This window comes from Hydra viridissima, unplaced genomic scaffold (genome assembly GCF_058129835.1).
Source record: "Hydra viridissima isolate aposymbiotic clone 2 unplaced genomic scaffold, HvirCarnegie_v1 scaffold_2, whole genome shotgun sequence".
Taxonomy (NCBI): Eukaryota; Metazoa; Cnidaria; class Hydrozoa; order Anthoathecata; family Hydridae; genus Hydra; species Hydra viridissima.
Window position 1 is genome coordinate 26,811,447 of NW_028324301.1, and position 15,501 is coordinate 26,826,947.

The 15,501-nt window shown below is 35.7% G+C and overlaps 1 protein-coding gene across 2 annotated transcripts; it reads right to left on the bottom strand.

Annotated features, from left to right (window-relative positions):
• Positions 1-2,681: 2,681 nt before the first annotated feature.
• LOC149892669 (uncharacterized) lies at positions 2,682-10,071 on the bottom strand. Of its 2 annotated transcripts, XM_090080079.1 has the most exons (5): positions 10,018-10,071; positions 3,960-6,777; positions 3,661-3,726; positions 3,345-3,401; positions 2,682-3,187 (listed from the first exon to the last, which is right to left on the bottom strand). In XM_090080079.1, exons 2-5 carry the CDS (start codon positions 5,275-5,277, stop codon positions 2,913-2,915), a joined length of 1,716 nt encoding a protein of 571 aa, XP_089936205.1. In that variant the 5' UTR covers positions 5,278-6,777; positions 10,018-10,071; the 3' UTR covers positions 2,682-2,912. The 2 variants fall into 2 exon arrangements, with proteins under 2 accessions (XP_089936205.1, XP_089936206.1); XM_090080080.1 differs by lacking the exon at positions 10,018-10,071 and having other exon boundaries at positions 3,960-7,755.
• Between the last annotated feature and the right edge of the window lie 5,430 nt (positions 10,072-15,501).

Here is a 15,501-nt window from a genome sequence, read left to right on the forward strand (position 1 = left end):
TAACATAATATAGATGAAACTAAAGTTAGGCTGCATAAAAAACCAACAACATAATAATCTACTAGGCATGTTTAAATTGAATTAAATAAAATCCTTTGCGCAAATGTAGGTATGTTAGAGAGTAAAAGTGCATGAAAAGCCTCGCTACTTTGTTAAAGGTAGTTTTTGAATAGTTTTTCAAAGCAAGTTTAGCGTAGTTTTCCTCTTTATGTTTAGACTATGTAGCTTGACATCACAGAACACAAAGCTCAAAAAGGCAAGATAAAATATAAGTTAATCGTAAAATATAGATGTAACAAAGTTTAGACTGCATAAAAAACCAACAACATAATAATCTACTAGGCATGTTTAAGTTGAATTAAATAATGTCCTTTGCGCAAATATAGGAAAGTTAGAGTAAAAATCCATAAAAAGCCTCGATACTTTGCTGAAGAAGAAGATGACTATATGCAACTTTTTAAAATTGTGAGCTATCTATATCGATTTAGGTCCTTTTTGAGTACTTTTTCAAAGAAAAGTTAGCGCAGTTTTCCCCTTTTAAGATTAGATTATGAAGCTTGACATAACAAAACACAAAACTAACAAAGGCAAGATAAAATATAAGGTAAACGCAATATAATGTATAGATGAAACTAAAGTTAGGCTGCATAAAACAAACGGGTAACAATACTCTTCTATGTATGTTTACATTGAGTTAAATAAAATCCTTTGCGCAAATATAGGTATGTTAGAGAATAAAAGTGCATAAAAAGCCTCAGTACTTTGCTGTAGAAGAAGTGATGAGTAGATACAATTTTTTAAATTTGTGTGCTATCTCTATCGAATAAGTTAGTTTTCGAGAGTTTTTTCAAAGCAAAATTAGCGTAGTGTTCCTCTTTTAAATCTAGATTATCTCAAAAATAGATTTCGAATAGTTTTTCAAAGAAAGGTTAGCGCAGCTTTCCTCTTTTAACATTAGCTTATGTAGCTTGACATCACAGAACACAAAAAGATAAAATAAAATATAAGACAAACGTAAAATGAAAAATAGATGTAGCTAAAGTTAGGCTGCATAAAAAACCAACAACATAATAATCTACTAGGCATGTTTAAATTGAATTAAATAAAATCCTTTGCGCAAAAATAGGTATGTTAGAGAGTAAAAGCGCATAAAAAGCCTCGCTACTTTGTTAAAGGTAGTTTTTGAATAGTTTTTCAAAGACAGGTTAGCGTAAATTTCCTCTTTAAAGTTTAGCTTATGTAGCTTGACATCACAAAATATAAAACTCAAAAAGACAAGATAAAATATAAGATAAACGCAAAATAAAATATAGATGAAACTAAAGTTAGGCTGCATACAAAACCAACAACATAATATTCTACTAGTTATGTTTAAATTGAATTAAATAAAATCCTTTACGCAAATATAGGTAAGTTAGAGAGTAAAAGTGCATAAAAAGCTTTACTTTGCTGAAGAAGAAGATGAATAGATGCAACTTTTTAAATTCGTGAGCTATCTCTATCGGTGTAAGGTAGTTTTTGAACAATTTTTCAAAGAAAAGTTAGCCTAGTTTTCTTCTTTTAAGTTTAAATTATGTAGCTTGACATCACAAAATACAAAACTCAAAAAGACAAGATAAAATATAAGATAAACGCAAAATAAAATATAGATGAAACTAAAGTTAGGCTGCATACAAAACCAACAACATAATATTCTACTAGAAAAGTTAGCCTAGTTTCCTTCTTTTAAGTTTAGATTATGTAGCTTGACATCACAAAACACAAAAAGGCAAGATAAAATACAAGGTAAACGTAAAATAAAATAGAAGTCAAACAAAAGTTAGGTTGCATAAATACAAAAACTGCATTGCCAAAAATAGAATTTGTTGTCTAGAAAGACCTTTTAAACTTTGTTTCTTTCGTTTTTTGACTTAGTGAATCGCGATCTGGTTTTTCTTAGGCGCGCTTGTTTCTTAGTTGTTTTTTTTGTAAAGAAACTTTATTCAGACGTTTTTTTTTACGCAACTCCTTTAACATTATTTTTAACAAAGTATTCTTTTATACGTGTTTACATTGAAATAAAACCCTTTGCGTAAATAGAGATAAATTAGAGAGCAAAAGTACATAAAAAGCCTCGCTACTTTGCAGAAGAAGAATTGGATGGCAAGATTCGTGTGCTTTCTCTTTCGTTTAAGGTACTTCTTGAATATTTTTTCAAAGAAAAGTTAGCGTAGTTTTCCCCTTTTAAGTTTAGCTTACGCAGCTTGACATCACAAAACGCAAAAACCAATAAGGCATGATAAAATACAAGATAAACGTAAAATAAAATAGAAGTGAAACAAAAGTTAGACTGCATAAAAACAAAAAAAAAAAAAAAAACATAATATACTTCTATGTATGTTTACATTGAACTAAATAAAATCCTTTGTGTAAAGATATGAAAAAATAGAGAGTAAGAGTTCATAAAAAAGCCTCGCTATTTTGCTGAAGAAGAAATGGATGTCTAGATCTTTTAAAATAAGGAACTTTTTGATTTCTTTTTCCGAAAAATGGTTGGAGCAGTTTTCCTTTTTTAAATTTCACTTATGCAGTTTAACATCACAGGAAATATTATTTTGCTTTTTAACAAACTCTTAAAAACATCAGAAGTAATTCTAAATGCAACTCTATTAAAAGTTTTCACAGAATAACAAAACGACTTCTTTTTTTTTTTTTTAAAGATAAAAAAAGTTTGAACTATCTTTAAATAAGAAATGTGAGAACAGTTTAACAGAACTTCTTGTTTATTATGTCTTTAGCGAAACAGATAAAAATATTTGCAAAAGCATAGATAAAACAAACTACACAAAAGGCCCATCTTTATTGCCAAACTGAACAAACTTATCTAAACTACATAAATGGTTTCACGATATTGCCATATTGAACAAACTTTTCTAAACTACCCTCTTTTGAATTTTTAGCTTCATGTTTTTAATTTTGTCTTTAATATGGCTTTGGTAGGAGTACTTTTGCAAGACATGAATGAGCTTGTCACTGCTATGATTTGCCAAGATGCCAAGGTAATCTTTGTACGAGCAACTTGAGCTTACATCTGTAAACACGTCTTGCAAGATGTATGCCAACACCAAAGCTGCACATCGTGGAAAACTTCTGGTGTTGAACCATTCGTTGTGGCCAGGGCAAGCATTCAGCTCTTCAACTATTTCATCTAAAATTTTACAAACTCAAGTCATAACACAAAGTGATTAAATCAAATATTCATTTGGTTCTGAAGTAAGACAAGATTTATTCTGTTTTTTATTTATTTTTTTTTGTTGACCTTATTGTTTTGCACTGATAGCAATAACTGGTTTTTGAAAGATTACCTAAATGGCATTGGCTAACTTCTGCTTTGTTTTCCTTTGTTCTTGGCTGAGTTGATCCTGAAATAAAATAAAACCATGTTCATTTTTCTAATTCATAAAAACCATCAACAGTTTCTAAGTGTTAGAGATGATAACAAGCTGTGCATGATTTCTAACGGTGATGTTTCTAACTTCATCATTAGAAATCGGGTAGACACAACTTTCTAAAAGTGCACTTAGCAATGATGGCTAGTTTTTGTTAACAGTTAACCATCTGAAATTGTGCAAGAAGAGGTTTGTGTTTATATATCTTTGTATAAATTAGGTTTTACATTACCGATGAGTTCTTGAGTGAAAGATGGCATTTCCAACTTGATTTTTTTTCTTCTTGGATCTTTTACTTCTAAAACATAATCAGTTTTAGTATCATTCACTTGTATAAACATTTAAGCAATCACAGAATTAGTCCTGCAACAAATACATACACACTTCTGTGTTGTTTTTTTGTTTTGTTTTGTTTTTTTTACAGCTCTAACAATAACAATAGAGCAAGGAGTTGATTTGGGCATTTTCATTTTTTGAAAGCGTGTTGAGATTTGCATAAAAATCAAAAATCAAAAATCAAAAAGAATTTACCTCTGGATGTAGAGGCAAGACTTTGGCTAAATAGGCTACCAACAGATTGAACAGCATAAGGTGAGAGCTGCTTTGCAAGAACAGTACCAGCCTGTTGGACAGGAACAGCTGAAACTGGATCAGATGAAAGAAACAAACTGGGTTTGGCCAATGTTTGCTGAAAAGCAACAAGGCTAGGAGTCAGAGGAACAGAAAAGACCTCTTTTGAAGGACAGAAAGCGACTTGCTGAGAAGGAGAAGCAGAAACAGGTTTGGCAACCACTTGCTCATTAAAGTAAACTGGAGAAAGTTTTGCATGGTGTTCAATAAAATCCGGTTCATCAGGAAATAATGTTAATGCAAGAGGAGAACAAGCTGTGCCAACAGGAACAGCTAGAGTCTGATCTACATCCATACAAACAGCTTGTTCGTTAGGAACTAGTTGTGCAAGAGCAGGGGATAGTTCAAGAACTGGACCAGCGATTGTTTGTTCAGATGGAACAGACGAAACAGGAGTTGAGGTAGGTTCACACAAGAAATCTACGGCATGGTCGTTGCTATCCTCTAAAGGAACATTGTTTTCTACAGCTGGAGAAAACGGAACCACTGTGGTACAGCTGAAAGTAGCAGCACATTCTTCAGAGTCAGAACCGGAGTCTAAATCTTCCTCAAAGATGTCCTCAACCTCATGAAAACCGTACTCCTCTGCATTAGTTTGGAGCCAGTCCATCACATCCTTCTCCTTCTTTGGTGGTCTCTCAGACTTTTCAACAGTCAAAGACTCTATGACTCCGAAGGACTGTCCGATGCCCAGGGCAAAGCGCAACTCCTCTGCAGCGTTCCACTGGGACACATAAAAGCTATCCATTGTGTTCCTGCTGTGCTTCATGTAGAGTGTAGCAAACCGCTCGCGATCTTCTTTGCTGTTGTTGGCAAAGTAAGTGGCTATCGAACCGCGAATGCAAGTGGGAGTAAGACGCTTCATGGGAATGTTTACTTGGCTTTTTCTGAAGCAGGACGTCAGGCAAGAGGAGATAGCAGAGGAACCCATCTGGTAAACAGGCACTCTAGTTGCACCGAGTGTCACACATTCGTCTTTGTTGGGTCTCATCGATGGAAAAAGGGGCCTGTAGCAGTCGCTCAACTCCAAAACAGTCTTGGTGTCTGCAGCCATGTAGTGAGAGTCGTTGACAAGAAGGTCTCTGTATCTCAGCAAATAAATATCGATCAACACTTTCAAGTCGTTCGGCACTAGAATGTTTTTGGCTCCGTACTTGTATGCTGTTTTGTAGCGCTCTTGCACAATGCAATATCCACACTCACTCTTCTCAGCAGCCATGTAGTCTCTAATGTTTAAAAGAGCAATGTTAGATTTTCTTAAACTGTTAATTACAGTGACAGAGAGCAGAAGATGGTTTCGTAGAGACACAGCATTGTCTCTAGTCGGTGTAAGAGACGGCTTTCTAATCGATTCCACTAACTGTCTTACGTATGCAGACTTGCCATATTCGTTCAGCAAACTGACATTGATGATGTTGATGCATTTTTGCTTTTCACAAGGCTCCTCCTCAAAGAACGAAAGGGCCTCAGCACTTTTTGTAACTCCTCCACCTTGCAGCGCAAACGTCGGATGGCCTCATGAGAAAGTCCGAAATAGACATTCCTGGCTTCACTGAAACGAAACAGGAGACAAAGGTAGACAAGGCGGTTGTACAACGTGTGACAAGACATGGCTTTTGTTTGGTCAAGTTCACTCAGCTTGGAATTGAGCTGAATGTTTTTAAAGTGCATGGAAAAGTATCTATCCTCCAAAACGTTGGAATTGGTGAGAGCGTTCGGGTGCAGCGTCAGCGTGCTGTCACAACATGTCAATATTTCAACAACTGCATTTTTGTAGATCTTTGCTTGTGACAAAGTGTTGTTGTTGGCTACCACAAGCCACTTTTCAAAATCTCTGAAGAGCTCATCTGCTGACTGGTAATAAAAGTGAAAAGCATCTTTGTCCAGCTGAAACAAGAGTCTCTTATCTTCTGTCAAGACGGAGGAGTTGGAAACCAAGTGCTTTAAGGAATTAAAATCAGAGTCTAGGACGGATTCGGTGTTCAGCTCTTTGTTTTCTACAGAGGTGCAGTGGTTTGCAGAAGGAGCCTCGGACGAACCAGCAACTGATGAGGGCAAGCTTAAAAGAGGATCAGAGGAAAGAACCGGAGAAGAAAAAGAGGAGGAAGGCCCAGGAGCAGAGGATGCAGAGCCTGATGCAGACGCTTGTTCAGCTACTGGCTTAATACCAAAGAAGGCAGGTCGAATAAATTGAGGGACATAGAGCTTGTCGTTGTCGTATCGCTTTGCCTCTGCAATCTTTTGTTTGATCGTCTTGGAATCGTAGAAATGAGTCTCTTTCAAGTGTATGTCCAGTCGGTCGTAATACTTCCAACATTGCAAACAGGGGTAAGGTTTTGGACAGCCGGACTTGCGTTCGAGACGAGCATGCTGAAACTTCCTGACCATTGCAGAGTAAAAGATGGAAGCTTCATCCAAAGTCCAAGAATGATCTTTTTTAGTCAAGTGTCTTTTAATGCTTGTGGAGGAATGTTTGCACAAAGGCATCGGACAGCTAACAGCGTACCTCTTCTTGGTACCATAGAAAGGTACAACCCTGTTTACGGAGCCACACGCTGCAACTAATGCGGCCCTGACTTTGTTTTTGAGCTTTAAGTCTCTCTGTTCTTGTGACTGCCTTCTTTTCTTTTTTTCGCTTTAGAGTTCGGAGAAGGGGCAACAACAGTGTTGTTTTCTTGTGAAGAAGACATGTTCAGGTGTTTGTTTGCAACGGTTTATGCTAAAAAAAAGAAGACAGTTAGTGAGAGTGTTTTTCTTCTGCCTGCATCCTGGAATCCTGGAATGTTTACAACTGCAGGGAAGAGCTGTGTTTTTTCGAATCCTCTGCAAAAGAGAAAAAAGAAAGAAAAGAGAGCAACAAGAAGAAACAAAGTTTCCACTAGCAAATGAAAAAGAATGAGAGCAACTAGCATTACATGCATGGTGGCAGCAGTGATTGCTATTATGAGAAGGAGAATGAGAAAAAAAAAAAAAAAAAAGAAACAAATAAATAAAGAGATGGAGTTTGAGAGGATCTCGCAACCATATGACTCAAAGAAAGAAACTGTGTTGAAAAAAGGCAAGAGAGGGCAAATAGAACTTGCTAACAAGGACAAATGACAGACATAACTACAACAGTAACAACTCTCATTGCAAGCATAATAACAACAGCATCAGCATCACTGACTCAGAGAGTGTTGACATAACAAAAAAGAAAACAAAAGTACAAGCCAAGTGGGGGAACATTAACAAACACTCATTGCAACTATAACAACAACAACAACAACAGCAACAGCATCACTGACTCAGAGGGTATTGATAAAAAAAAACAAGCAAAACAAAAACAAACAAAAAAACAAATAAAAAAACAAAACAAGCAAATTGGGTGAACAGTAACAACTCTCATTGCAAGCATAATAACAACAACAGCATCAGCATCAGCATCACTGACTCAGAGAGTGTTGACAAAATAAAATAGACAATAAGCAAGCAAAGTGGGTGAACAGTAACAACTCTCACTGCAAGCATAATAACAACAACAGCATCAGCATCAGCATCACTGACTCAGAGAGTGTTGATAAAATAAAACAGATTATAAACAAACAAAGTGGGTGAACAGTAACAGCTCTCATTGAAAGCATAATAACAACAACAGCATCACTAACTCAGAGGATATATAAAAAAAACAAACAAACAAACAAACAAAACAAAAACAAAAAAAAAACAAGCAAAGTGGCTGAACAGTAACAGCTATCATTGCAAGTAAAATAACAACAACAGCATCAGCAACATCATCACTGACTCAGAGAGTGGTGATAAAATAAAACAGATTAAAAAACAAGCAAAGTGGCTAAACAGTAACAACTATAAATACAAGTAAAATGACAAAAGCAGCAACAGCATCACTAACTCGCAGGGTGTTGATAAAAAAAAAAGCAACAAACAAATAAAGCAAGCAAAGTGGGTGAACATTAACACTCATTGCAACTATAATAACACCAACAGCAACAGCATCAGTGACTCAAAGGGTGTTGATAAACAAAAACAAAGGCACAAACAAAACAAGCAGAGTGGGTGAACATTAACAACACTTATTGCAAGCATAATAACAACAACAGCATCAGCATCACTGACTCAGAGAGTGTTGATAAAATAAAATAGATTATAAACATGCCAAGTTTGTGAACATTAACAAACACTCATTGCAACTATAACAACGACTACAGCAACAGCATCACTTACTCAGAGAGTGTTGAGAAAAAAAACAACAAAAAAAACAAAAACAAAACAAAACAGAAAACAGAAGTACAAGCCAAGGGGGGGAACATTAACAAACACTCATTGCAACTATAACAACAACAACAGCAACAGCATCACTTACTCAGAGGATATTGATAAAAAAAACAAACAAACAAACAAACAAAACAAGCAAAGTGGCTGAACAGTAACAGCTATCATTGCAAGTAAAATAACAACAACAGCATCAGCAACATCATCACTGACTCAGAGAGTGGTGATAAAATAAAACAGATTAAAAAACAAGCAAAGTGGCTGAACAGTAACAACTATAAATACAAGTAAAATGACAAAAGCAGCAACAGCATCACTAACTCGCAGGGTGTTGATAAAAAAAAAAGCAACAAACAAATAAAGCAAGCAAAGTGGGTGAACATTAACACTCATTGCAACTATAATAACACCAACAGCAACAGCATCAGTGACTCAAAGGGTGTTGATAAACAAAAACAAAAGCACAAACAAAACAAGCAAAGTGGGTGAACATTAACAACACTTATTGCAAGCACAATAACAACAACAGCATCAGCATCACTGACTCAGAGAGTGTTGATAAAACAAAATAGATTATAAACAAGCCAAGTTGGTGAACATTAACAAACACTCATTGCAACTGTAATAAGAACAACAGCAACAGCATCACTGACACAAAGGGTGTTGATAAACAAAAACAAAAACACAAGCAAAGTGGGTGAACATTAACAACACTCATTGCAACTATAACAACAACAACAGCAACAGCATCACTGGCTCAAAGGGTGTTGATAAAATAAAGAAATAAAAACAAAACAAGCAAAGTGGGTGAACAGTAACAACTCCCATTGCAAGCATAATAACGACAACAGCAACAGCAACACCATCACTGACTCAGAGAGTGTTGATAAAATAAAATAGATTATAAACAAGCCAAGTTGGTGAACATTAACAAACACTCATTGCAACTATAACAACGACTACAGCAACAGCATCACTTACTCAGAGAGTGTTGAGAAAAAAAAAACAAAAACAAAAAAAAAACAAAACAGAAAACAAAAGTACAAGCCAAGTGGGGGAACATTAACAAACACTCATTGCAACTGTAACAACAACAACAGCAACAGCATCACTTACTCAGAGAGTGTTTATAAATAAAACAAAAAACAAAAACAAGAAACAAAAATACAAGCCAAGTGGGTGATTACTAACAGCGCTAACAGCAGCAACAACAGTGTCTTTAGAAACAACAAACAAGTACAACAGCAACAACTGCTTTTACAGAGTATAACAATAACAACAACATGGCACTAACAACAACAAAAGGGTTGGAATAAAAACCTGTAGGCAAAAGGAGAGCTGCATTCAGACAAGATCGATTACAAGAGGCTCTTCTTTAGGACAGAGGAGAAACTGCTTTTGAGGGACAGAGGGACTTTTGTTGTTGTGGTTGTTGTTGTTGTTGTGCAGAAACCAACAAACTTTTATTGAACCGAATATAACCGAATATAACCGAAAGTCTTGTTTGCTTCTGTTTTGTGCCATCAAGAAGGGAAAACAAAACATCACAAACAAACGAAGCAAACGAAACAAACAAAAACAAACAAACGAACGAAACAAACAAAAAAAAAAAAAATTAAAAAAATTAACAAACAAACAAACAAACAAGCAAACAAACAAAAACAAATAAGAAAAACAGAAAACGCAGTACCGAAACCTCGCCATTTTTTATCCTTCCTCAAGCTTTCTCTGGGCGCCAAAGACCGAGAAAGTTGAGCAAACGTGACGTTGAGGGGGGGGAGGGGGTACTTAAGGACAGCAGACCGACCAATGGCACGCTTAGGAGAGACCCACGTGAATGCTACATTTTCTTTCTATGTACGCTGAATCCGCTCAAAGTCTGGAATTTCCAGCATTCACGTGTCATCACTCCAGCCACCAGATTGGCCCACACTTTGCACACTTTCAAGACTAGAAACTCACTTGTGCTCAATTTGAGCAAAAAAAAAAAAAAACTAAGTCTCGCATGGCGACAACTTTTCCAAAAGCAAACAAAGGCAAACGAAGGCAAACGAAGAAAAAACAAAAACAAATAAACAAAAACAAAACCGAATAGGGAGAGAGAGAGTGAGTCGACTCATTTCTTTCGACTGCCTTAAACGAGAAGTCTAAAACGTTTAAAAGTTGAAAACTAAGTTTTTTAAATGAACTGCACCGAAAAAACTTTACGACAGTTTAGCTGGTTAAAAACGCAGAGGAAAATATTTTATAAAATTTAAGCGTTCTAAAGATGTCCATTTTTGTTTTTGGCTTTTTTTTATTTTGGTTTGTTTCTGGCTTGTTTCTTTCTTTAAATTCTAGCGATCGAGCATATTTGAACGGTTTCATCAACCTGTCGGCGCACGTGCTCGAGAGCTAGAACTTTGATTGCTTTTGTTGTTGAGAATTGAGAATGTCCGAGCAGGTTTTTTTTATCGATTTCATCGCTTGTGGCGAGGCAAAAATCAAAACGCTTTTTGGACGAAAGAAAAAGAGATTAAAAGGAAAAAAGAGAAGAAAAAAAAAACAAAAAAATAGGTTATGTGTTATGAACATTTATTTTCTCACGCGATGACGTCTAGTTTTGTTAGAGTAATTAAAATATGGTATCAAGTTTGTAATTTCTATCTTATTTTTAGTTACGGATAATTGCCAATTATGTCACGTTTAGTATACACAACGCTGTTTTCTTAATAGCAATATGATACAAACAAGTTATAAAAAAAAAAGCGTTCGCTCGATCTTCCTTAGTCAGTTGAACAAAAAGAAATTTTCACAACATATGATTGATTTGGTTGTCCTAGCAAGCTGTTTTAGCAAACGGCTAGAGGTTGCAACTGTTGTTCATTGAAAACGAAAAATCTAGCGTCAGCAACAAATTTTTGAATACATAATGTACGCAAAAGTGGCACTAACAAATGAAAATGTAAAAAAACTGTTTACCTTGATGCCAGACTCGCAGAGATGTTGTCGCTCGTTGCTATCGACTGCGAACAGCTTTGTTGTTTTTCGAAGTGCCTCTTCATTCTACTTATAGCCGAAGTTTTGGCTTCGAAAAAAAATACGAACGTCGTTAAGCTCAACGAGCTGCTTTAATTGTTGTTCGTGCGAAAACGAAATGCTTAAAACGGATAAAAGTGTTGGCGTAATTACACTTTTCGACCGCGATGCAGTTTGTCAACTCTAGCGTACTTTTTTGGCTCGTGGAGCAAAAGCCTCATGATAATAGCAAAGGCTTAAAATGTCTTAACATGTCAGCAAAGGCTTAATATGCTTAATAAACTGTGGTTAAGCTTTTGCGGTGCAGTTCATTTACAACTTAATTTGCAACTTGCTGGCACAAGCAAACGTTTATGACTTCTCGTTTAAGACAGTTGAGCGAAATCAGTCGACTCACTCATTCTCCCTTTTCTGTTTTGTTTTTGTTTTGTTTTTTTGTTTTTGTTTTTGTTTTTGTTTGTTTTTTTTTTTTCTTTGTTTGTCTTTTGTTTAAAATGTAAAAAACTCGAAAGGAAAGTTGTTGCTTTGTTTGCTTATTGAAAGTTTTCGCCAGTTGCAAGACTTAGTTTTGTTTTTGTTTACTTATTAAAATATCGAGGAAAATATTTGAGGACATCGCATTCTAATGGTGCCTTTATAACAACATCTAACGATTTAACGTTTAATGTTGTGCTCAAAAAAAAAATTCCTTTTATATCTCTCAATGGTCTCCAACGATAAAACTGCCGACCAATCGCAACGATTAAACAGCCAACCAATGGCAGCTCAATGGTCTCCAAACAAGAGACTGCCGACCAATGGCAGCTCAGTGGTTTGAGAAGTGAGATCATTCGATTTCCTTTTATTATCTCCAGTTTGAACTAGTGCTTGGCTTGTGGTGCAGAAACTAAAACTTCCCGTTTTTGTATTTTGTTTTGAATTTCTTTGCTTTGAGCTTTTTAATCGATCGATAGCTTTAGGAGAAAAGAAGAAACCCCTCTGACGAAGTCTTGGCTTTTTTAAAAACGCTCAAATTTTGGCAAACAAATCTCATACGAAACGCTACTTTGATGTCAAGCTTTCGTTACTACTCCCTACTCCCTTCTAGCGGAGGGCGGCAAAAAGGTGTTGCATCCTAGAGCTAAAAGTGAGGAGGGAAGCAAGTTTTTTTTTCGTTTTGTTTGCTTTTTTATGTTTTTTGTTTTTTTGAGGGGGGAGAGTTAGAGGGTAAGGGGGTTAGGATTAGAGGGGGTTGGGGTTACGGTTTGGAAACCTGGGGACGAGGATATCAAGCAGGAGTTTAGTGTTAAGGTTAAAGGGCCCACGAGGGGCGTCCTTCAATTGTAAAATGCCTTTAGACGCACGTGTCTAGTCGTCTCGTTGCATCGACCTAGAGGAGTTTTCTGATAGATCTTGCGCTTTGGGCTCAGTTAATCGGTCTGTATCCATTGTAAACACGGTGTCTGCCGTTAGAAAATCGTTAACCAGGCGTTTGTGAGCTTTAACAACCATCCCTTTGAGTTTAAAACGAACGTTTCTTCAAAAGCCACTCGAGATGGAGGTACTCACGGAGGTTTGTTACGGTAACAACCCTGTGGTTTGCCATCTTCTTTCTTTCCGCAGCGTCGCAAACGCATCGGCCGGTCTCTTAGGTGACGAAAAAACGTCTGATCTCTCGACTGGAATGCTTAACGTACTAAGATTAGTAGAGTTAGTACTAAGAGTTGCATCTGGCCGCCGTAATTTTCTTCGATGATGTCTTGAAAATTTCGTGACGTCGTTTTCAAACCTCTAGGGTCGATTTTAACCTTCGACCTTAAAGTCGATTTTAGCCTTCGGTGTGGCTCTGTACAACTTTTGCGGTGAAAAAGCTTGCGCGGAGTCTACAGTTGTATTTAGCCGACAGACGCTGGCAACGCAGAAACAGAATGACTCTTGGGCGGCGCAAACCGAGCGTTCAGCAAATTTCTAGCATTTTACGTCAAAGCGGACAATCTGCACGACAAATAAAGCTAACTTTCTCGTTGCAACAGTTAGTCACTGGATCGTTGGACGAGTGTGTACAGCTGTTTTGCGTCGAAAGCCGACCGGTGGTCGGATGCGACTCTTCTTTTCATTCGAAAATCAGAACCTGGCCATCAGTCGTGTATCACCATCGAATGCTTAATGTAGTGATTTCTCGAAACGACAAAAGCTTGTAAAACAAACAGCTTCGCTGTACTGTTGCCTAATATGTTAACGGATGGCCAGGAACAACCTTGGTCTGTAATGAATGAGTTCGTTTTTCCATTCGAGGCACTAATTACTGCAGTTTTAAAAGTCACCTAAAGTATAAGCTCATCTCTCCATTCAAGAAAAACAAGCATCAGAGTTTCGGAAAGTTTGCATGCACGACACCACCATCGATGATACTTAAACAAACAGAAAATGAATTGCAAAACAGAACCACTGAATTGCAAAACATAACAACGGACAGCTTGTAAAATGCATGGTGATGAGCTTCTTCAATCCAATCAAGGAACCAAGCATCACAGTTTCGGCAATGGTGCATGTGCAAATCAGCAAACTGTGATACTTAATCAAACAACTTCACTGTTTTGCTTAGTTTAAGAACGGATGGCTAAGAACAACCTCGTTAGTGAGTATGAAGTCATCTCTTCATTCAAGGAATTGATAATCAGAGTTTTAGAAGTCTCTTACGTGCGATACTACTATCAACGGTACTTAATCAAACAGCCTCTCAGAATGGCCTAGTTTGAGAACGGAAGGCTAGGAACAACCTTAGTAGTGGGTCATCAGTTCAACTTTTCATTCAAGGAATTAAGCATCTAAAATCTGAAAAATAAAAAGAACAGCTCTTTGTTAGAAGTTCTTATTTTTATTTTTCCTCAACTTCTATTTCTTTTCTTTTTTTACTTTTTTTTTTTTAATGATAGTTTTTCTTTTTTTTTATCTATTTTGTTCGTTTAAATTAATACAACAGGCGTTTTAGGTCGTTTCTGTAACATTATTTAACACTTTAAATTGTAATAAATATTTGAACAGAAGAAAATCCCTTTCGTAACGTTAAAATGTCATAAGAACATTTCATCTTTACCAAATACGCTTGTAAAAATAGTTTCACTTTTAAAGTTTGTTGTATATGTCTTTTAATTTAGTGAATCGCAATTTGGATTTTCTTAGGCGCACATCTACTTTAGTTGCTTTTTCTTAAAGAAAGGTCACCAGAGTTTTCTTACACAGCCCCTGCAGCATAATCTTTAACAAAATACTCTTTTGAAAAGTTTTACATTGAAATAAACAAAAGCCATTTGCGTAAGTAGAGATAACTTAGAGAATAAAAAGTGCATAAACGCCTCGCTACTTTGATGAAGAAGAAACGGATGACTAAATGCAACTTTTTAATTTCGTGTGCTATCTCTTTCGATTAAGGTACTTTTTGAATATTTTTTCAAAGAAATGTTAGCGTAGTTTTCCTTTTTTAAATTTAAATCATGTTTAAAGGTAGTTTTTGAATGTTTTTTCAAAGAAATGTTAGCGTAGTTTTCATCTATTAAATCTAAATCATGTTTAAAGGTAGTTTTCGAATATTTTTTCAAAGAAATGTTAGCGTAGTTTTCCTCTTTTAGATCTAGCTTATGTTTAAGGTAGTTTTTGAGTATTTTTTCAAAGAAAAGTTAGCGTAGTTTTCCTCTTTTAGATCTAGCTTATGTTTAAGGTAGTTTTTAAATATTTTTTTAAAGAAAAGTTAGCATAGTTTTCCTCTTTTAGATCTAGCTTATGTTTAAGGTATTTTTGAGTATTTTTTCAAAGAAAAGTTAGCGTAGTTTTCCTCTTTTAGATCTAGCTTATGTTTAAGGTAGTTTTTAAATATTTTTTTAAAGAAAAGTTAGCATAGTTTTCCTCTTTTGGATATAGCTTATGTTTAAGGTAGTTTTTAAATATTTTTTTTAAAGAAAAGTTAGCGTAGTTTTCCTCCTTTAGATCTAGCTTATAATTCAGGTAGTTTTTGAATATTTTTTCAAATAAAAATTAGCAAAGTATAGTTTATTTAGCATGACATCACAAAATACTAAACTCAAAAAGGCAAGATAAAGTATAAGATAAACGTAAAATAAGATATAGATGAAACAAATGTTAGGCTGCATAAAATCAAAAACTGCATTGCCTATCATAA